Here is a 24,010-nt window from a genome sequence, read left to right on the forward strand (position 1 = left end):
TGGATTAATTTTAAGCCTTTTACCTCTAACATGAGAGCTTCCCAGGTGGTTCTAGTGGTAAAGAATCCGCCTGCGAATGCAGGAGACGCAAGAGACGCAGGTTCCATCCCTGGGTTGAGAAGATTCCTCGGAGTAGAGAATAGCACCCCACTCCAGTACTCTTCCCTGGAAAATTCCATGGGCAGAGGAGGCTGGCAGGCTACAGCCCATGGGGCCTCAAAGAGTCGGGATGACTGAGTGACTGAGCACATCTCTCACTGAAGATAATAATAATAGGTAACACACAATGCAGATCTACTATGTAAGAATAAAAGCTTGTCTTCTGCTAAAGTAACACGAGGGAACAGGTAGGCTAGGGAGCATCTCACGGGTCTGAACCACCACGGCCTTCCCAAGGCCACTCTCACGTGTCTCTTCAACTTTAACACAGGTCCACCCTGCAGCCAGAGTTCGCTATCCACAGTGCAAATTAGATCTTGCTGCACTTCAGCTAAAAAACATCTAGGGACTTTCCACTGCTTTCAGGAAAACTCCAAATCCTTAATACTGTTGACTGCCAATGTTAATCAACTAGGCCACCGTAAGAAAGATTACATTTTAAGACTGTCAAGGCCATCCATTGTCCAGTCTGCCCCCTTGTCCAGTCTCATCTCCCCTCACTCATTCCTTTACTCCAGCTACAGCCACAGTGGACTAGCTGCCTTCTTCCTTCCCTTAGGGTCCCCACTGTCCCCTCTGCCTGGAACACTGTTTCCACTTCCTCATCTCACCTTCCCCTTCTTTACTATTTGCCTATTCAACACCTAGTCAAATTTCAGATATTGGATTGATTGCTCAGTTGCTAAGTCGCATCTGACTCTCTGCAACCCCATGGACTGCAGCATGCCAGGCTTCCCTGTCCTCTACCGTCTCCTGGAGTTTGCTCAAACTCATGTCCATTGAGTCGGTGATACCATCCAACCATCTCATCCTCTGTTTCCCCCTTCTCCTTCTGCCCTCAGTCTTTCCTAGCATCAGGGTCTTTTCCAATGAGTTGGCTCTTCACATCAGGTGGCCAAAGTACTGGATCTTCAGCTTCAGCATCATCCTTCCAATGAATATTCAGGGTTGATTTCCTTCAGGATTGACTGGTTGGATCTCCTTGCTGTCCAAGGGACTCTCAAGAGTCTTCTCCAACAGCACAGTTCAAAAGCATCAATTCTTCGGTGCTCAGCCTTCTTTATGGTCCAACTCTCACATCCATACATTACCACTAGAAAACCATAGCTTTGACTAGATGGACCTTTGTCAGCAAGGTGATGTCTCTGCTTTTTAATACGCTGTCTAGGTTTGTCATAGCTTTTCTGCCAAGGAGCAAGCATCTTTTAATTTCATGGATTGATAGAATCTCCTTAATAGAGCCCCCCTTGAGACTTCCCTGGTGGTCCAGTGGTTAGGACTCGGCGCTTTCACTGTAGTGGCTCAGCTTCAATCTCTGGTCGGGGTACTACTTGGTAGAGCCCTGTCAATTTAAATCTTCATTGGTATTTCTCTTGGGTGGCTTATCTCTTATCTATTTCCTTATATTAGGGGGATTCACAAGTTTCGCAACGCAGTCATAAAAAAATATATATAGCCCTCCTTGATCTCCCAAACTCCACCCAGTTCTCCTACTTTCTGCCCCCCCTCCTGCTTTCTGGGGAGCTGTGCAGGCCATAGCTGTGGCATGCAGGATCTTTTCATTGCAGCGTGTGGGATCTAGCTTCCTGACCTGGACTGAACGTGCCCCCTGCATTGGGAGCACAGAGTCTTAGCCACTGAATCACCAGGGAAGTTCCCCATTTCCTTCATGGTATGCATCTGTTTGTAATGATGTATTTCTGTGGCATTTGACTGACACCTCTCTCACAGAAGTAAGCTACACTGAGGACCAAGGCCAGGTCTGTCTTGCTTGCATTTATCTTCTATCCTTAGGCCTAGGGCTGTGTCTAACACTTAGAGGGGCTTAGTAAATATTAATAACTGCCCTTAATGGAAGAAGAGACATATGAGAATTGAATGGTTTCTCTTCCCTGAATCTCTTTATTTCAAGGATCCCAGATACTAGAAATTTAGAACCCAGATCTCCCCTGTGTCCTTCCTTCTATCACCATGAGTCACTAACCTGGCCTTCATCTCACTTAAACCTCTGAGGTAGCTACAATTACCTGCATTTTATAGAAAACCGATGATCTGAGACTTGCCCAAGGTCACAGAGCGAATAAGTGGAGACAGCTGGGATTCCAATATAAGTCATTGACCTTAATCTCTATGCTCTTAATCACAACACATAAGCCCTGTCGATTTATATCTTCATTGATATTTGTCTTGGGTGGCTGATCTCTTAGCTATTTCCTTATATTAGGGGGACTATTCTTTATGATATGAGTTGCAAACATTCTTTTCCATCTTCTATATATGTGTTGACATTGCTTTAAAATGTTATGTCGTTCTGCAGAAATTTTGAGTGTTGTGTGGTTAAATTATTAACCTCTCCTTTTATGCCTTCTACATTCTGGGTCATAGTTAGAAAGATTTCCCTTCCCCACAGTAAGGTTATAAAGGAATTTTCTCATATTTTCTTTTACAGTTTTTAATTTTTATTTAAATATTTAATCCATTTGGAGTTTACCCTGGTGTGAGATAAACTGACATTTAGTTTTACCCCAGATGGTTGTCCAGTTGTCTGTGCCATTTATTGAGTAGTCCATCTTTAGCATATACTAATTCCTGTATGTATTTTGGTTTACTTCTGGACTTTCCTCTTCCACTAGTATGGGAGTCTTCATATGCTGGAATAATTGGTACTATTTCTTTTTGTTCCAGTGGGCACATTTTCACATTTATCTTTGACTTCTCTGTGGTACTTGGCATCATTGACTGATCCACTTTGATGTATTCTCAGTGCTATGCTGTTAGATTACTGAGTAGGTGTATAAACATGTATTTAGGACACTAGCAGATCAAGGGCACTGAAATAAAGATAGCGAGGATATAATCAAAGAGGTCACCATAGACAAACCAGAACTTTGTTGGACTTCCCTTACATCTATTCTATAGCTTACGATATTTTAAAATATTGTTTATTTATTCATTAGCTGTGCCTGGTCTTAGTTGTGGCATTCGGGATTTTTACCTGTGTCCCGTGGGATCTAGTTCCCTGATCAAACGTGGGCCCCTGCATTGGGAGCATGGAGTCTTAGCCACTGGACCACCAGGGAAGTCCCTAAAGCTTATACATTTTTTTTTTTTTACAGATTTATTTATTTAGGCCATGTCATGTGGCTTGCAGGATCTGCCTCCTGAGCAGGGATTGAACTCTGGTTCACGGCAGTGAAAGCACTAAGTCCTAGCCACTGGGCCGCCAGGGAACTCTCAATAGTTTTAAATTATGTGGGAAGCACAATATTTTCAGTTATTTAGAGCCTATATTGGAGAAGGCAATGGCACCCCACTCCAGTACTCTTGCCTGGAAAATCCCATGGGCAGAGGAGCCTGGTGGGCTGCAATCCATGGGGTTGCGAAGAGTCAGACACGACTGAGTGACTTACACTTTCACTTTTCACTTTCATGCACTGGAGAAGGAAATGGCAACCCACTCCAGTGTTCTTGCCTGGAGAATCCCAGGGACAGGGAAGCCTGGTGGGCTGCCGTCTATGGGGTCGCACAGAGTCGGACACGACTGAAGTGACTTAGCAGCAGCAGAGCCTATATGGTCTTTTTAAAATTAATACTTAACTAATTAATTTGACTGGGTTGGGTCTTAGTTGTGTCATGTGGGATCTTTCACTGCAGGGCATGGACTCGATATTTGTGGCTTGGGCTTAGTTGCCCTGAGGCATGTGGGGTCTAAGTTCCCCGACCAGGGATCAAATCCATGTCCCCTTCATTGCAAGGTGGATTCTTAACCACTGGACCACCAGGGAAGTCCCTAGAGCCTAGAGGGTCTTAATGCTCTGCTGACTGCCTCCCACTCCCCATCTTTACTATCACTTCTCTCTATTCAATCTACTTCTTTTCTAGACTAAGGGCTCTTCCTCTGTGTCTTTCCTGTCATTGTCATTCAAGTTTCTACTCTTCACCTTTCTTTTCTTTTTCTATTCAATGAGCTGAGACAATCTCATCCTCTCCCATGACTTCAAAATTCCCAGATTTGTGCTGATTTCCTAATCTGTCTCTCTGACCCAGATCTCTCCTTTAGCTTTTTATTTTTAATTTATTTTTGGTTGCACTGAGTTTTCGTTCCTGGGCATGGGTTTTCTCAAGCTGCAGAGAGCGGGGACTACTTGCTAGCTGCAGTTGCAGACTTATTGCAGTGGCTCCTCCCGCTGCGGAGCACAGGATCTAGGCACAAGGGCTTCAGTAGTTGCCGCGAGTGGGCTCTGGAGCACTGGCATAGTAGTTGTGGCACAGAGGCGTAGTTGCTCTGAGGCTTGAGGATTCTTTCCGGATCAGGGATTGAACCCATGTTCCCTGTACTGGGAAACAGATACTTAACCTCTGGATGACCAGGGAAGTCTTCTCTTTTAGCTTTAGAATCTGCCAACTGAACATCACCTGTACAGCCTGCTGCTGCTAAGTCACTTCAGTCCTGTCCGACTCTGTGTGACCCCATAGACGGAAGCCCACCAGGCTCCCCTGTCCCTGGGATTCTCCAGGCAAGAACACTGGAGTGGGTTGCCATTTCCTTCTCCAATGCATAAGAGTGAAAAGTGAAAGTGAAGTTTCTCAGTCGGACTCTTTGCGACCCCATGGACTGTAGCCTACCAGGCTCCTCCGTCCATGGGATTTTCCAGGCAAGGGTACTGGAGTGGGGTACCATTGCTGCAAACACCTCAAACTCAAAGTTTACAGAACAAACCTGCCCTTTCCCTCTTTGTGTCTGTTTGCCCTATGGTCCCTCTCTTGGTTAGAAGTGCCATCATCCACCCAGTTACCTGAGTTGGACATTTGAGAATCATCTTTAATCCTACCAACTTACTCCTCCCCACCCCACACTATTACTATTAACGATTACTATTTTAGACACAACACTCGACCGGTAGGATTTTAGTTTTCCAACCAGGGATCAAACTTGGGCCCATGGCAGCTGAGAGCACAAAGACCTAGCCATGGAAGCACCATGGAATTCCCCTCCATTACTTCTTAAACACCTTAAATCCATTTACTTTTCCTCATCCCCATTCCAACCATGTTAGTTCAAGCCCTCATCATCTCTTACTTGGACTTCTGAAATTCCTGGTCTTTCCTTTTGCCACCTTTTAGTCCACATCACTGCCAGAGAGCTAGATCTAAAACCAGATTAGTTATTACCACTCCCCGACTCAAAATACCCTACTGGCTCGCCACAGCCTCTGGAGTAACATCTGAAGCCTGCTCTGGTCTGACCCCTGTGCACCATGCAGCTTCACAGTCAATGGCTCGCCTTTCTTGCTCTCTATACTCCAATTACACAGACCAAACTGATCGTGCTATCTCATGCTTCTTTGGGTAATTTAATCCGTTTGGAATTTCCTTCCCATTCTTCTCTAAGACTTATCTCATCACTTCCCAGAGACCTACCCCTTAATTCTCCCTAGAATTGGCCGATCTCTTCTCGGAGCCCTCAGTGTACTAGCACATCACTGTTACAGCACATATTACCTTGTATTGTAACTATCTGCTGCCCATCTCTCCACTGGACACCGAGCTTCTTTTCAAGGGCAGAGCCTGTTTTATTACGTGTGTGTGTGTGTGTGTGTGTGTGTGCTTAGTCGCTCAGTCACTCTTCTGCAACTCCAAGGACTGTGTAGTCTACCAGGCTCCTCTGTCCATGTGATTCTCCAGGCAAGAATACTGGATGGGTTGCCATGTCCTCCTCCAGGGGATCTTTCCCACCCAGGGATCGAACCTGCATCTCTTAAGTCTCCTGCATTGGCAGGTGGGTTCTCTACACTAGTGCCACCTGGGAGGCCCATATATATATATATACATACACACACACACATATATACACACACATATATATACACATACATATATACACACATATATATATACACACACATATATTTACACACATATATATATACACACACATATATATAAAATGCTTAAAATTTGTTGGCTAAGACTCTCTTCCTTGAATGGGCATAAGAAAATCAGCTTCAACAGGTTCCAGTTCTTCCATTATTAACTAATCCCTCCCTCTTGAAGGCTGACTTCTTCTCCTTTTGGACGTGCGTACATATTCCATATTTCTAAAGAGCCATTCTATTTTCTAAAAAAAAAAAAAGAAACTTGACATATCTCTGCTGGGGTGCACTACCTTCTGAGGTCGTATAAAGTCTAGAGGCTGGTAACAGAAGTCTGAACCTCTACTACGCTGCCTGCTTCCATTCTCTGAGCATCAATTTCTGCACCAGTAAAAATGGGAGTAACAACACCTCCCTTAAGAGATTTTTAAGGACTGAAATGAGAAAGTATATACAAAGAGCCTTGCACTGTGTGTGTGCCAAGTTGTGTCTGACTCTTTATGACCCCACAGACTGTAGCCCATCAGGCTTCTCTGTTCATGGAATTTTCCAGGCAAGAATCCTATTTCCTACTCCACGGGATCTTCCCGATCCCGAGATTGAACTCGCATCTCTTGGGTCTCCTGCATTGGCAGGCGGCTTCTTTACCACGAGTGCCACCTGAGAAGCCCACGAAGAACCTTGCAAAGTAGCTATTTTTAGTGTCAGGTAGGGAGACAATACTGCTGTGTCATTTTGAAGAGTATGTTTGTGTGTGTATGAGTGCATGATTTAATAGTAAAGTGCTTCAGGGAAAACTGCTGTCCTTGGCATGATTATAGATTCCAGAAAATTAATAAAGTGAGCAAACACTAAATAATGTGTTTCGCTGCATAAAAACAACTGGTTAGACCATTTATGTAAACAGCTTAACATTTAAGGTTTAATTATCATGCAGCACAATAACAATTATATGTATCATTAAATATGCATCAGAGTAACCTTGTGAGTTTTATTTGATTACAGTAGTACTCTATAGAACATTTTTATAGTTAATTGCTTGTAATGCATAAGTCTGTACACTATTTACATCAATTAAATGAGACAGAGCTCCTGAGTGTGTCCTGCATTTGAGGTAAGCCTGATTAGCTATCCTTGATTGCAACTATACACTTGCCCTATGACCTGCAAGATAACGTACACCTTCTTTAGTTTTGTATAGTGAGGAAGATGCTAAAGAAGAAGGCAGTGAGACTTCCTTGGTGGTCCAGTGGTTAAGAATCCACCTGCCAATGCAGGGGTCATGGGTTCGATCCCTGGTCCCGGAAGGTTCCACATGCCTCAGGGCAACTGAGCCCGTGCACAGCGACTATGGAGCCTGCACTCTAGAGCCTGAGAGCCACAACTACTCAGCCTAGGTGACACAACCACTGAAGGCCGTGAGCTCTAAGGCTCATGCTCTGCAACCAGAGAAGCCACCACAGTGAGAAGCCCGCACACCGCTACTAGAGAGTAGCCCCTGCTCTCCGCAACTAGAGAAAGCCTATTCAACAACAAAGGCTCAGTGCAGCCAAAATAACTGAATTAAAAGGGCTTCCCTGATAGCTCAATTGGTAAAGAATCCGCCTGTAATGCAAGAGACCCTGGTTCGATTCCTGGGTGGGGAAGATCTGCTGGAGAAGGGATAGGCTAACCACTTCAGTATTCTTGGGCTTCCCTTGTGGCTCAGCTGGGAAAGAATCTGCCCGCAGTGCGAGAGACCTGGGTTCGATCCCTAGGTTGGGAAGATTCCCTGGAGAAAGGAAAGGCTACCCACTCCAGTATTCTGGTTTGACTTAAAAAAGTCAAACTCATTACTCAATTGTTTTAAAAGAAAAAGAAGCATGCAGCAAAAGAAAATTCTGTTTAATTGCTCAGTGTTTAAGAAACCTACAGGTTTCCAGAAGATAGTTCTTGATTCAAATAACAAAAATATTCTAATGCTGACCACTAGCCAACATAGCCTAAAATAACTTCTAAGCAAGTCCCAAGGTCATACTATGGAGCACTTTTGGAATTAAAATTAAAACCACAATTATAATTTATTTGACCCCCACCATGAATTAGGTACTATACATACACCATCATATCCTTATAAGAGTCTTATAAATTAAGTATTATTTTCATTTTATGTATGAGGAGAAAAGAGGCACAAAAAGGTAATAATTTGCCTAAATGCTTGAAGGTTGTCAAGGGTGGAACAGGATTCAAATTCAGGAAAGGCTTCTTTCCTGAAGCCTTCTTTCAAACTACATACCTTTTCAATTATATTAATTGGTTTCTAACAATTCATGTTTCAAACATGTACTTGTTGGTTGCAAGAGTATAGACTGCCTGTCATCAAATTACACAGAACACTTTAGGAGTCTGTTTGGAAAGCCAAAAGGTGGAGGCCTTGTCCATCAGGCTGAAAGGCATGCAGCTAGGCTGCCTGGTAGGCATTTAAAATTTTCCAGGTAAACAGGAGTCATTCAGCAATAGACATTTCTGGTTCACCTAGCTTTTCAGATCCTACCCCAGACCTGCTGTTCCAAGAGACATCCTGTGCATTACAGAGATCAAAAAGAAGACAGGGAGGGAACTGCCTGCCAGTCCAATGGTTAGGACTTGGCACTCTCACTGCCAGGGCCCAGGTTCCATCCCTGACAGGAGAACTAAGATCCCACAAGCTACACAGTATAGCCAAAAATTAAAAATGTCAGTGAGGTGAGGAAGAAGCAGAAGAGATGGGTAGCAAAGGGCTAGATTCATGAAAATCAGGCTTAATGGCCCTGGGATTATGAAAATCCTAAAACTTGCTAACTTTGCAGCTTGAATAGCCAGCGGGAGTTTATTAGCTACATTTGGACAGACATGATTTTAATTCTGGCTGTACTACCTAGGAACTGAAGGACTTAGGGTAAGAGGTTTTACCTCTCTGCACCTCATTTTTACTTATCTGAAGAATGGGTTGTAGTGGGGTCCTTTAGCAGAACTTGTCCCCTTCTTGCTCACCTTTGAGATCTCTGCATGAGTGCTAAGTCACTTCAGTTGTGTCTGACTCTGTGTGACCCTATGGAGTGTAGCCCACCAGGCTCCTCTGTCCATGGGATTCTCCAGGCAAGAATACTGGAGCAGGTTTGCCATGTCCTTCTCCAGGAGATCTTCCCAACCCAGGGATTAAAACCATGTCTCTTATGTCTCCTGCATTGGCAGGCGGGTTCTTTACCACTAGCGCCACCTGGAAACTTTAGGGCACCCTTACTTATGCAGAAGCACCCCAGATACACCACTGTGTAGAGAAACAACAGTATGCAGACCTTAGATTTCTTTAAGTAGATTAGCAAAGGTACTTCAATCCTTCCTTGACAGAATGGTCATGGTTGAGGGTGATCAAGTGAGAAGAGCAGTCTAGCAAATGAACCTAAATCAGGGACACGGAGAATACACTGGCGGTGGCGAAGTGGGAGTGGGGAGGAAAAGAATAAGAGTGGGAGTCTGGGATTAGCAGATGCAAATTAGTATATATAGGATGGATAAATAACAAGGTCCTTCTGTATAGCAGAGAGAACTATATTCAATACTCTGATAAAATGTAATAGAAAAGAATATGAAAAAGAATGTGTTTATGTGTATATATATGTGTAACTGAGTCACTTTGCTGTACAGCAGTAATTAACACAACACTGTAATTCTACCATACTTCAATAAAAGTAAATTAAAAAAAAAAAAGGGACCTCCCTGGTGGTCCAATGGTTAAGAATCTGCCTGTCAAGGCAAGGGACACAGGTTCAATCCCTGGTCCTGCAAGATCCCACACGCGACGAAACAACTGAGCCCATGTGCCACAACTATTGAAACCTTTGAGCCCTAGAGCCTGTGCTCCGCAACCACAGAAGTCACTGCACTAAGCCTGTGTACTGCAACGAACAGAAGCCTCCACTCTCTGCAACAGAAAATCCACCCGAAGTAACCAAGACCCAGCACAGCCAAAAATAAATAAATAATTTTAAAATTAATTAATTAAAAAAATAAAAGCAATCTAGGAACCTCCTAGAAGGAATACTAATATTCGCTAACTCCTTTGACTAGGGTGGCCATCAAAGGAGAAAGCTATGGAGGGACGGAGCCAATGAAAACAAGAGGATCGAAATGCTCCTGAATGGCAGAGGCAGCAACAGAGGCCAAAGAGGCTGGACCAGCCGTGAGCTGGGCCATAGTGGAGTCAGTTTTTTGTTGTTGTTGTTCAGTTGTTAAGTTGCGTCCAACTCTTTGTGACCCCATGGACTGCAGCACGCTAGGCTCCTAGTGTGTGAACTCAAAAGAGCTGAGCCCTAAGGAGCTGCAATTCCTGGGCTCAGGCCTTTGGTGGAGTGGAGCCCTGTCTACTAAGTGCATCACAGAAAACTCCTTGTCTTTAAGAGACCTTGTATTTGGCACAGAGCTCTGCTCCCGGAACTAAATCTCTGGCTAATTTACATTGACTGGCATTATCTGAGTTTAAAGGGAAGGAAGTTGAAATGGGGAAAGCATGGCTAGATTTTTAGATGCTCTGTTCTTATCTATTTGTATACCACACTACAAACAGCCACCTTAGATACAAGAAAAATAAATAAAAGAGGAGATCAAGTTTCTAGTCTTTCGGCACTCAGGACATAGTAACTAGAAATGACTATCATTTTCACAGAGAGGAAGGCTCAGCAACTGCACTTCGGATTCTAACCACTGCGATTAAGTAGTGGGAGAGGAGTTTGGGGCAGATTTTGGACTCAATCAATGGTAGCCACGTTACAGAGCCTGATGGGAGGATGGAATTTTCCTTGTTGGGATTTGAGTTCAAAAGTCAACCTCCTAAAAAAAAAAAAAAGGTCAACCTCCTTAGTTAGTGAAGAATGGAAGGGCTTGGAGAAGGTGCTATTAGTCTGTCCTGAAGGTCACTCTTTATAAAAATATTAGTTCAACAGGGACTGGTCTTAATATTATTAATGTAACTTTCTGTCTTTAAGAGGACAAGAGTTGTTTTTTTCAGGTTCCTTGACAGACAGTGCTTAGTGAGGGAGCAACAAGGTACTGAGTTGTCTCTCCTAGCACAGGTTAAGCACAGATCACTGGAAGCATGCAAGAGGGATACCCGATCCAGACCTGGGGAGGGCAGAAGAGATGTACCTGAGGAAATGAAGTCTAAGTTGAAGTGAAGGTACCTTAGCAAAGGAAACTTGGAAGTAGTGCCTAGGGGCAAAAGGAGGTGCTTCTACCTGGTGGGAGAATGAAGAGTAAGATGGGGGCAATAATGACAAAGAAAGAGAAAGACATTGGACCCTGAAGGGCCTTCTTCAAAGAGTGACCATATAATTTACTGTACAGAGACACTTCTAAGAGGGAAATGCAACCTCGCTAATTATAGGGGGATAATAGGTATAAACCAGGACTGTTCTGAGTAAATCGGGACTTATCACCCTACTCAGAGGTCATGTTCAGGTGTGTGGCCCTCTGGTGAAAGCATAAACTGGACATCACCTCTTTTTACCTTACACAATCTTTCTTTTGCCTGAGGACTTCATGCATGCCTTTGCTTTTACCTGCTCATTTTGCAAATATTTGTCCAGGAAGTTCTTCTGGGTACTGAGGTTACAAAGAAAACCTACATCCAAAGAAACAGTTCTAATACAGTTAAATCGTTTTAGCCCTGGTCTCTCCTCTTAGCTTCAGACTTATTTATGTCATTCCCATATGCAGGTTGCAAAGCAGATCTGAAACAGAATCTCATTTCTCCTCCAAATTTGTGTTCCTCATGTTATAACTGATGCCACTGCAATACTGAAGGCAGAAACTGAGAAAAACACTGCTTTCATCACTGTTATCCTTCTCCTCACTATGCATTTTTAATTTCTCCACATCTTTCTTAAACACAATGGCTAAATTGGGGCTTAGAATTCTAATGAGGGCCTAACATCAATTGAAGAGGAAGGGTAATTTCCAGGTGCTTGAATGCTATGTTTCTAATGAATAGATCCCTGAATCACGTGGGACTGTTTTTCAACGGTAAAACGCTGATGACTCATATCAGTTTGTTGATAGTGATGACGTCCAGATCTGGATACACGCCCTAGCCAGTATCAAAAACTTTCAGTTTAGGAGAAAAAAACATGAAGATAAGTCCTAAAGGTTTGATGCCAGTTTCCGTTTGCGGAGGTGAGTGGTTGTAAAGGCGTAGGTGAAACACCAGTACACTGTTAAAAATGGATGATTGAAAGGGCAATTTTAATGCTTCCACTATCTATTCTCCATACAACTGCTAGTGATTCTTTTTAAAACAAATCTGATAAACAATCCGCCTGCAATGCAGGAGACCTGGATTCAATCCCAGGGTTGGGAAGATCCCCTGGAGAAGGGAAAGGTTACCCACTGCAGTATTCTGGCCTAGAGAATCCCACCGACTGTACAGTCCACGGGGTCGCAAAGGGTCAGACAGGACTGAGCAACTTTCACTTTCACTAATCCAAGGCTGCAATTAAAACAAATCTGATGATTCCTTTGTTCTCAACCCTTCCATGGTATTCTGTCACATTCTAATAAAATCCAAAGTCCAACGTGGCTTACCAGATACATGATCTGGTTTCTGCCTATTTCCCAACTTCTTTCTCTAATATCTAGCTTCTTCTCCAAGATGCCAAGCAATCAGGGCTATTTTAATTGCCATTTCTTTTCTCCCAGAACAGTTTCTCTCTAGAAATACACACAGCTACCTCCCTCATTAATGATTAGATTTCAGCTTATGATGTAGAGGCCTTTTTTGTCTGCCCCATCTAATACAGCATCATCCCATCACTCTTATCCCGTTGTTTTGATTTTTTTAAAAACCTGCCACATTATTGGGCATTAGCTATTACATAGTAATATAGTTTATGTATTGCTTACTGTCAATCTCCCCCATTATTATATGAGGCAGAAACTGATTCACTGCTGAATTCCCAGCATGTACAACAGTGTCTTCTCATTAGATATTTGATTAATGAATGAATAAACAGATTTTCAGGATACAACATATGTAAAACTATTCTATATTTACTGACATTAAGCATAAAAAATATCTAAAAGAGTGTATAGCAAAATGTTAAATTACATGGGGTGAGCTGGTTTTCACATTATTTTTGCTCATGCAAATCTTTTTTTTTTCAGAACGAACTTGTATTACTCAGATACTAAAAGAAAAAAAAAAATGAATAAAGAGGCCACGCTGGCAGAAAGTGTAAATGAATTCTATAAGAGGTTGGGCAAATTTATGAATGAAAGACTTAAACAGATATAGTAGCATAATGGTTAAGCTCAGCAACTGTGTGAATCCCCTTTCATACATGATCTAGCATGTAATCCCAAGTTATTCACAAGGCAGCGTCTAAAGGTTTTCATCTGGAAAATGGGGATGGTAATAATGAGTGTCTACCCCACAAGGTTGTTTCTGAATATTAAATGAGACCATGTTTGCTACCTCCTTTGTACAATACCTGGCATGCAGTAAATACCCAACAAATGGCAGCTATTACAATAATTAGTAGTAGTAACAAGAGATGTTGGGACATACCTAGCCCTCAAGATTGACATCAGAGTGGACCACCACATCCTCTCATCATTGCGCCTCAATCTGGGCCCCTGAAGCCCAAAGAGGGGATGGTTCTTTCCAAAGATGATAATTTCGACGTTCCAGGAGCATCTGAATCAAACGTACCCCGTGTACCCTTAAACCATTCAGGCAGTCTGATTAATCCACGAGCGGCACTGCAAGATACGGCTTCGAGAGGCCACCCCCGCTCGCCGTCCTTGGGCCCAGGAGCTTAGCCTAGATCTCCTTCGAGGCGGTAACAAGGGTGGGAGTGGGAATGTCAGAAAACACAAAAGCGGGGCAGTACTGGCCCGCTCCGGCTCAGCGCACTCTGGAGCGGATAAAACGGCGGCACCAGGCACCGGCCGGTCCGCGGCGACCAGCAACACGCCCTCAGGAAAAAGTAATCACTGGTCCCACTCAAAACTCGGGCAGGCGGCTCAGAATCCCAGCCTCTCAGGCCTCTCTGCAAGAGGCCGGCGGCGGGCGCGCGGCGAGAGCCCCGGACGGGGGCCGAGCCAGGGGCGGCGGCGGCAGGCGCGCCACCCGCGACGGGGCTTCGACGGCCGGGGCGGGGACTGGGCGGAGGCGGCGGGCGCGCGGCCCGCTCGCGCCTGCGCCGCCCGCAGGGAGCGCGCACGCAAAGCTCGGGCGCGCGCACGGCTGGCGTTTCCTCGGCGCGGAGGAGGGGGAACGCGCTGAGGTGAGGCACGAGGTGCTCCGGGGAGCTTGTCCGCCGGCCGTGAGCCCCACTCGCGGGACTAGGTGGGAGGCGGGGACCGCGAGGGGCGGCCAGTTTGCGGGCGGGCTGCGGGCCCCGGCGGCGTCAGGGGCGAGAGGGGCAGGCGGGCGGGCGTGAGGCACGGGCCACGCCGCGCGGTGGGGGAGGGCGCCGCGGGCCGGGACTGAGCCCTGGGGCCGCGCCCCGCCCCCTGAACGGTCCGCTGGGTCCCCGCCTCGGCATTCCTGTCGCTGCTGTGGCGGAGCGCGAAATCCCGTTGTTAACAAAGGACTGACGTGACCCCTTGTTTTCAGATAGGCCTTCCAAGTAGACATTTCGTATCTATAGAGCTGAGGTTGTCTGAGTCTCCAGTAAAATGACGCCCAAGATCATATAATTAATGAGGGACCAAGTGAGGCTTCGAATCTTGTCTGCGAATCTCTTCCAAGTCTGCCCCTGTCCTCTGCTTCACGCACCTTGCCTCCTCTTCCCAGTAACTTCTTGGACTTTGGCAAATGTTAACTTGGAGGTAGCAGCCACCCTTTCGTGAATGTTAGCGTCAGAAATGTCTCCAGTGAGAAGAATGGAGTGGAGAAAGAATATTCTGTTTACTGCAATATTGTGCTTACAACATGGAGCATTTATGAGGCCATACACATCCTTTAGTTGACTATCTCTATTAATCTCTGTTGTGACGCTGCTGTTCACTAACTGTAAGATATTGTGCAAATAATCTTTCAGGGCTTCTTTCCCTCCTTGAAAAAGCTCCATGCCTCAGAAGATTGTAAGGATTCACAGATAATCCACATACAGTGGTGCCACAGTGTCTAGCTTAAGAGAAAACTTCAATAAATGTTCACTATTTGTGGCCCAGACAGTAAAGAATGTAGCTGCAATGCAGGAGACCTGGGTTCAGTCCCTGGGTGGGGAAGGTCCGGTGGAGAAGAGAATGGCAACCCACTCCAGTATTCCTGCCTGGAAAATCCCATGGACAGAGTAACCTGGTGGGCTACAGGCAGAGTCGCAGAGTCGGACATGACTGAGCAACTAACACATTATTTTGTTACTGAGTGCGTAATACTTCTTACTGAACTCGTGTTTCTTCAAACTCATTTTTTCTGGTCTAGAGCAGAGGGAGAACCACTCCGACTCATCCTGAAAAAGACAAGTTCATTGACAGTGTTATCTGAGCTTTGTATACACTTAATGATGACTTATTCTAAGCTAATATTGTTAGGTGAAAAAAATCACTGTCGGAGAACTAAAGATAAACTAACCTTTTTGTAGAACTAATACTTATTTGTCCATTATTGTTGTTTAGTTACTAAGTCGTGGCAGAGTTGAACCCATATCTCTGACATTAGCAGGCAGATTCTTAACCATTGAGCCACCTGGGAAGCCCTCATTTGTCCACTACATTTGTGTTTATTGAATTCTTTCTGCTTGGCAATATGCACCAAGTACTTTAAGACATACAAATTTGTTATTTGATGTGGTCCCTGCTTTCGTTAGTTTAGAAGTGGGAAAAATATGCATTCAGAAGTAATTCTTACAAAGGAGAATGTAAACAATGCTGAAGAAAGAGAGAGAGAGAGAGAGAGAGAGAGAGAGAGAGAGAGAAGGCTATGGGAGATTAGAAAGGGGGGATTTTTTTTTTTTTGGGGGGGTTAGTGTGAAATAGGAGTTCATTTATGTCTTCAGACTCTGTGGGAGAGGGAGAGGGTGGGATGATTTGGGAGAATGGCATTGAAACATGTATAATATCACATAAGAAACGAATGGCCAGTCCAGGTTCGATGCAGGATACAGGATGCTTGGGGCTGGTGCACTGAGATGACCCAGAGGGATGGTACGGGGACAGAAGTGGGAGGGGGGTTCAGGATGGGGAACAGGTGTACACCCATGGCAGATTCATGGCAAAACCAATACAATATTGTAAAGTAATTAGCCTCCAATTAAAATACATAAATTTATTTTAAAAAATGTGACTTGGTATATTGTACATACCTACTTCCCTAGAGGTCCAATGGCTAAGACTCTGCGCTCCCAATACAGGGAGCCCAGGTTCAATCCCTAGTCAGGGAGCTAGATCCTACAGGCCTCAACTAAGACCTAACACAATCAAATAAATACAGGAAAAAAAAATTTGTTCAAATAATAAATTAGTGAACAAAATGTATGTTGTAATAGATAGGATTCCTAAGTTTTCTAGTAATAGAAGTTCATTCAGATTAAAGTATTATTGGAAAGATAGAGAAATGAGGGGAAAAAAAAACCTTAAACAGTTAGGCCACCCCTGGGGATGGGAATCTTGAAGGGCCAGATCTCATGGACCAGATTCTTTAGCTAGTGAATGACTGAGCTCCAACTACCCTCTGTCCTTGTATATCTTACTCAATATTCAGGTTTCTGTAAGACCAGATTGGATTGCTTTAGCTGCTGTGGAGGTGGAGGATAGAGTATTGTGATTCACAATCCCACCAAAGCCTTAGGAGATGTGGGAGAGTCAGTTTTCCAAAGGATGGAGGGCTAAGGAGAGAAGTGATACCAGGCAGAGAAAATCAGTTGTTTATTAGAACTGTGTAGCCTTTATAGAGGACTTAGTATGGGCCAGGCACTATGGTATATTATTTATCTGGCTCTTGATATTTAACCCTCAACAGCTCTAGGAAGTAGGTATGATTGTAGCATATCCATTTTACAGAGGAGGAAACGAGCTTATAGAGATAAAATAATTTGCTTAGCCTTAACAAAACTAGGATGTACAATTGAGTACACAGCATTATTTTCTCTCTATCTTGTCCCTTTGTTTTTTTTTTTTATCTTGTCCCTTTGAATTATTTCCTTATCCAGGTGCCACTTCTGTTTGTTCACAAGGAGCGGTCATCAGCTTTGGTGTTGGCAAGTTGTGAAATCTCCTTGAAGCAACTCAAATTAAAGAAGATCAAAGCAACAGAGTCTTTGCCAACTAGGGAATGGACCGATTGGGTTCCTTTAGCAGTAAGTACTGTGGGAACAAGTCCCAGGTTAATATTCATAGTAAACTAAAGTGGAAGTTGATCAAAGAAGAAAAATAAGTACTTTGAAGTTAAAGCCATGTGAATCTGATCCTAAAAGAATAAGAATATCAAATCAAAATAAAATCAACCAATACTACTGATTGCCCACTGAACTCTTGACACAAACATATCACCCTAGGTCTTATAAGAAAACTGAGCTCAAATGGACCGTGCATAGTATGATTAACCCATAGTTCAACTGAAAAAAGCAGTTGGAATTTAGCTTTAGAACCAATAACATATTTCAGGTGCCTTGGTAAGAAAGAATGTCAGTGGTGGAATAAAGAAAATGCTCCTGCCCTCTGTTTTTAGCAGAATTTGTATTCTCAGAGTAAGCTACAGTGTAATAACAGTGCAGAGAATTATGGAGTATGTGTGAAATAAATCCAGGCAGCCGTAACTGTGGAGGGAAAAAATTATTACTTTTTCTCTGATTCTGAAGATAAGATATTTGGCAGAAATAGAAATCCACTGTTAGATGTTAGTAGCATCCCAATGAGAGGAATTAGAAAGGCACATTTGGAGTGGAGACTGTTCAGCGATTTCTTAAGGGGAAATCTAATTTGCTCACTCATCACATTCCCTCTATAAATTTAGGACAGAATGGAGTTTTCAGGCACATCTAGTTTAAATCTCATTTTATATACAAAGAGAACCTAAATGAATTATCCCCATGCTGGGAGTGTAAACTGAAACCAGTCTACCTTTTAAAAATAATTTTTAAATTTTAAAAATAATTTATAAACTAAACTTTAAAAATTTGATTTGGAAATAATTTCAAACTCATAGGAAAGTTGGAAGGATAGTACAAAGAATCCCCATATACCTTTTGTAAACCTTTTACCTTATTTGCATATATTATCTCTAAATACACACATTTACTTACGTAAGTATGTATATATAAGTAGACATACTCCATTTTTTTTTTTCCCAGAATCATTTGAGGCTAAGGGACATACGTCATGGCTTTACCCTCAAGTAGTTCAGTGTTTATTTCCTAAGACTAGAGATATTCTGTTCTAACCTCACTGACTCGATGGACGTGAGTCTGAGTGAACTCCGGGAGTTGGTGATGGACAGGGAGGCCTGGCGTGCTGCGATTCATGGGGTCACAAAGAGTCGGACACTACTGAGCGACTGAACTGAACTGAACTGAACCTCAGAGTTACCAACTTTTGTAAAATAACGTTGATAACATATTTTTCTCTAACCCACCATCTGTATTTCAGTTCTGTCAGCTGACTCAGTAATGTCTTTTATGGTGTTTTTTTTTCCCCTTCCTTCCCATACAGGATACAGTCAGAGGTCATGTCTTGCATTAAGTTTAACTCCTTTAAACTGAAACATTTTCACAGTCTTTGTCTTTAGTGACTGACACTTTTAGGGAATCAGGCCTTTTCCTCCGTTTTTAAAAATAGAGGTGTCTCATTTTGGGTTTGTCTGGTCTTGCTCTGTCCCTCATTAGTGATGTTAATTTTGAAAATCCAGTCAAAGTGTACATTTAAGTTCTTCACTGTATAATTTTTTTTTTCTCTTACGTATAATAAGCAACTCGTAAGGAGACACTTTCTCAGACCATAAAATATTTTGTTCCTCGTCAGAATTTCTCCCTAGTTAGCATCCATTGATGATTTTTGCATTTACTATGATGGTTACAAAATGATTTTTTCCCCAGACCCCAGCACTTCAGCACTCTGTATTAGCATTTTATTGTAGTCAAGAGACTTCTTGTTTCACTTATTTAAGTATGGATATGAATTGCTGCTTTTTCAATGATTTATAATTCATTATCATACTTAGTTATTTTGGTTCTCAGATTGTCCGAATTTGACTGCTGTGAGTCCCGTCAAGGTGTCTCCTGCAGCCTTGTGACTTGTCCCCAGCCTCCATCACTTTGTTGAGCATCTCCTTACTTTTTGGTATGGCTCCGCGTTCCAGGTGCATCTTACCTCCTATCACCCAGCTCTGAAATTAGCCACTTCCGTGAGGAGTCCTTGGTCCTTTTAGAGAGGAATGACATTAGAAACCAAGATCTGGTCATTGCTTATTGCTGCTAGAGTGTGTTGGCATCTTGGCTTTTTTGGCCCACAGAGCTCAGAAATATATGTGTGTATAAGCTATAAACATAAATACCAATATATATATTCACATATACATGTATATACCTATAGGTAACACTTTTTAAGAAATCATGAGTTCACATTGATACCTCCAGTTTATCATTATAGGTTTTTTCCTTATTTTGTGTCCTTTCATCAGTGAAAACCCTGGCTCCCAAAACTTCAGCATATTTGCTCAGTCTTTTAATACATCCAAAAATATTTCAGAATTGCTTTGTGAGTACCACTACATAAAGCAGACCTACTTCAACAAATTCAGGGTTTGTTTACAATTCTCTGCATCACCCAGTACTGAAGGTCTGTTGTTAAATATTCATAAATTACTTGGATTTGTTCTTTTTTTTCCCTTTCTCATTGTGGTTACAGTGTTCTTTTGAAATACTTTTGGGTTTATCTGTTCGTTCTGCTTTCAGTTTTTCCTTTCCATATTTACTGATTTTATTTTTTAATTTGTAGAACATAAATATATTTCCAAAAGTCAAAACTATGGAGATTTTTTATATATATACATAATTGTTACTCCTTATGTCTTTTCCACTCCATTCCATTCCCTCATTCAGCCCTTCATAAGTTTCCAGCTTCACTGTTTTCTAGTTTATCTGTCCTTTATTTCTTTTCACAAAGACAAATAGGCATGTATATATATATATTTTTTAATTTATTTATTTTTAATTGGAAGCTAATTGCTTTACAATGGAGCGTTGGTTTCTGCCATACATCAGCATGAATCAGCCATAGGTATACATATGTCCCCTCCCTCTTGAACCTTCCTCCCATCCCATCACACCCCCCTCTAGGTTGTCACAGAGCACCAGTTTGAGCTCGCTGTGTTGTATAGCAACTTCCCATTAGCTATCTGCTTTACATATGGTAATGTATATATTTCAGTGCTACATTCTCAATTCATCCCACCCTCTCCTGCATCCATAAGTCTGTTGTCTATGTCTGAGTCTCTATTCTTACCCTGCAAATAGGTTCATTGGTACCATTTTTCTAGATTTCATGTATATGCATTAATACACAATATTTGTTTTTCCGTTTATGACTTACTTCACTGTTTGTAATAGGTTCTTAGTTTCATCTGCCTCACTAGAACTGACTCAAATTTGTTCCTTTTTATGGCCGAGTAACATTCCATTGTATATATGTACCACAACTTCTTTATCCATTTATCTGTCCATGGACATCTGGGTTGCTTCTGTGCTGTCTGTTGTAAATAGTGCTTCAGTGAGCATTGGGGTTCATGAAATGAATATATTTTTGTTTTTCCTAATTTCTTACTGTAAAGATAACATACTATGTATCTTTGCACCTTTTTTTTTCCTTCCCCATTTAATAGTATCTCCTGGAAATACTATATTACTTTATGGAGTTTTTTTTTTAATAGTTGCATATACTACTCCATTATGTGGATATACTGTAGTTTGATCAACTTCTGTCCAGTGCTTGGACATCAATATAGTTTTTTGCAGTTACAATTAATATTCTAATGCATAACCTTGTATTGTTGGAGGTGTATATTCAGGTAAATTTTTAGAAGTGGAATTCTTGTGTCCAAAGATAAATGGATATTTAGATACTGCTAAATTCCCTTATAAAGGAGTTGTGCCTTTTTGCATTTCCATAGGCAATATATGAAGATGCCTATTTCCCCACAGCTTGTTGAGAAACTATATTATCAAGCTTTTGAATTTTTGACAGTCTGATGGGTGAGAACTTTCTGTAGATTGCTCTTATTGTGAGTGAAGTTGAATGTCTTTTCATGTTTAAGGTTCATATTCATCTTTCTTAATTATGTCTTCATGACTTTCAAAATAGGATTTTTGGTTCTTTTTTTTCCCCTCTCAGTTTTTTTTTTTAATTAATTATTTTGGCTGAGCTGGGTTTTTGTTGCTTTTCTTAGGCTTTCTCTAGTTGCAGCAAGTGCAGGCGACTGTTGTGGTGTGCAGACTTCTCATTGCCGTGGTTCTTTTGTTGCAGAGCACAGGCTCTGGAAGTACATGGGTTTCCAGTAGTGTGCCCAGTAGTTGTGGCGCATGGAATCTTCCTGGCCTAGGGATCAAACCCATGACCTCTGCGTTGGCAGGCAGATTCTTATCAACTGTGCCACCCGGGAAGTTCCTTTCTCTCAGTTTTTAAAGGTTCTTTCTATGTTAAGGGTGTTAGCCCTTTGTCTATGATATGTTTACAAGTATTTTCTTCTAGTTTATTTGCTTTCTGTATTATGATTTTTTTTTTTTGCCAAAAAGATTTTTATTTTGTCTATGTAGTCAAATTTATTATTCCTTTATTGCCTCTGGATTTTGAATGATTGTTTAAAAAAAGTCTTTCCTTCCTCCTAGGTTACAGAAAAGTTCTGGATCCTTTGTGAGGGATAGTTTGGCTATATATATCAGAAACCTTCTACATACTTAACAGTTGTAGCTATAGGAAAATAGAAATCCTGAGGAACAAAATGTGAAATGTTATATACTAGGTTGGTGCAAACATAGTTGCAGTTTTGGACCGTGAATTTTAAATCATTATAGCTAGGCTCAAAGTTATAGGAAACATTGCAATCAACATATTTTTGCCAACAAGAAATAAGTTTATTCTTACAATGTAAAAATCCATATTTCAGGATTCAACAAACTCTTAGAAAGCATTTTCTGCCTCCTGCTGGTTATGAAAACATTTTCCCTGCAAAAAGTTGTCAAGATTCTTGAAGAAGTGGTAGTCAGTTGGCAGGAGGTCAGGTGAATATGGCAGATGAGGCAAAACTTCGTAGCCCAATTCGTCCAACTCTTGAAGCCTTGGTTGTGCGACGTGCAGTCAGGCATTGTCATGAAGAAGAATTGGGTCTTTTCTGTTGACCAATACCGGGCATTTTAGTTTCTGGTGCGTTTCATCGGTAAACTGAGCATACTTCTCAGATGTAATGGTTTTGCTGAGATTCAGAAAGCTGTAGTAGATGAGACTGGCAGCAGACCACCAAACAGTGACCATGACCTTTTTTGGTGGGAGTTTGGCTTTGGGAAGTGCTTTGGAGCTTCTTGGTCCAGCCACTGAACTGGTTGTTACTGGGTGTCGTATACAATCCACTTTTCGTTGCATGTCATAGTCTAATCAAGAAGTGGTTCATTGTTGTGTAGAATAAGAGAAGACTGCCGAGGTCCAGCCCGGGCTGATCCAGGGAGTTTGAAGGGGAAACAGTGTCAGCGATTACGCTGGCTTTATTTAAATATTCATCAGAGATATAAAGAGTAATAGAATGAGGATAGCTCAGTAGGAAAATTCAACGGAGAAAAGAGGCTGAGTAGCTTGGTTTACGCGGAAAATCAATATAACCTGTGACATCAAGTTAGCTCTGACCACGGAGGCCGCAGGCGCCCTCTCGAATAGCAGAAGGTGCCCCACCTTAGGCACCTTCTTGAGTGGGTCTTAGAAGCCCAGGCAAATAAATGGTCGCAGAGGACCTCCGCACTCCAGATGGAAACTTCAGCCAGAGGTTGAGAGAAAGAATGACATGGGGAGACCAAGCTTCAGTGAGCAAGGCCCGTAGCTTTATTTTCAACAGGGGCTTTTATATCCTAAGCTGTACATAGAGGATAATAGGGGGTGTGAAATCATGCAAAGTCAGCAGTCTCTGATCCTTATCAAAACCAGGGTTTCTTTCCTGCAAATTTATTGTATACAAATGGTTTAGGTGATTTACATCATCTTCTGGCCAGAAGGCCTATTAACATTTTATGACTCTGATAAAGGTTTGTCAACCGTGAGACTTATTTTCTCTAAGTGTAATTATTTTGAAGTTTGGCGCCATCCTCTGAAGGTGTTAGATAAAGTTGCATTCCTGTAGGGCAGAGGTGCAGTGGGCTTACAACAAAGGAAAGAATTTATTACCTTAAGGGTCTAAAGTTGCTAGCACCAAGGCCACTACTTATTTTTTCTACATACCAAGTATATTAATTAATACACATTCAAGGATACAATACAGGGGATGTGGAAGCTTGGCAGCAAGCATTGGCTCATCAATGAAATCTTTTACTAGTTTTATTGTGACAGTTTCTATCTCTCTGAGAGGCTCTAAGCTATTTGAATATCTTAAGCTTCCCTTGCCTCTCGCGGCTGGGAGACTGTAAACAATCGTATGCATAGCTGTAGGAGTCCGGGTAAACTTGTCAGGTGAGTTAGAGAGCTATCTGAGGGGTTTGGATTTAAACACTCCTAATGCCCAGGAACTTTATTAACTGGAGCTGTAAGTTAACTCTTTATCAGAGAGAGAGAGATGGTGGTGGGGGACAGCCCCCAGTAATGTCAGAGGTGACAGCACAAAGCAGTAAAGTAGGCAGACTCTGGTTTTTGGGGGTAGATGCTTGAGAATATCCAGGGGGACTCCTGAGGCTCGATCCCGCCTTTGCGTATGCCGAGCCTCCTTCCTCATGACCTTTGCCACGGGCGGAGCTCCTCACGCCGGCAGAAGACAACACTTCAAAATGATG

At 42.4% G+C, this 24,010-nt stretch overlaps 2 protein-coding genes across 7 annotated transcripts in view; one reads left to right on the forward strand and one right to left on the reverse strand.

The window, feature by feature from the left end:
• ACACA (acetyl-CoA carboxylase alpha) overlaps positions 1–14,132 on the reverse strand; it is a 286,531-nt gene extending 272,399 nt beyond the window's left edge. For all 3 annotated transcript variants that reach the window (XM_070772628.1, XM_070772626.1, XM_070772625.1), the window contains exon 1: positions 13,612–14,132. Coding sequence is in view for 2 of the 3 variants with exons in the window: in XM_070772626.1 (XP_070628727.1) it covers positions 13,612–13,649 (38 nt within the window). In the remaining variant the exon portion in view is untranslated. The remainder of the gene's footprint in view (positions 1–13,611) is intronic.
• A 138-nt stretch (positions 14,133–14,270) lies between these two features.
• The window catches only part of TADA2A (transcriptional adaptor 2A), a 46,248-nt gene continuing 36,508 nt past the window's right edge, over positions 14,271–24,010 (forward strand). For 2 of the 4 annotated variants that reach the window (XM_070772631.1, XM_070772634.1), the window contains exons 1-2: positions 14,271–14,332; positions 17,204–17,350. In XM_070772631.1, the coding sequence (XP_070628732.1) occupies positions 17,326–17,350 (25 nt within the window). In that variant the 5' untranslated portion in view covers positions 14,271–14,332; positions 17,204–17,325. Of the gene's footprint in view, positions 14,395–17,203; positions 17,351–24,010 lie in introns of all 4 variants that reach the window. The other 2 variants (XM_070772633.1, XM_070772632.1) reach the window with 2 other exon arrangements.

The sequence above is a fragment of the Bos indicus genome, chromosome 19 (genome assembly GCF_029378745.1).
Source record: "Bos indicus isolate NIAB-ARS_2022 breed Sahiwal x Tharparkar chromosome 19, NIAB-ARS_B.indTharparkar_mat_pri_1.0, whole genome shotgun sequence".
Taxonomy (NCBI): domain Eukaryota; kingdom Metazoa; phylum Chordata; class Mammalia; order Artiodactyla; family Bovidae; genus Bos; species Bos indicus.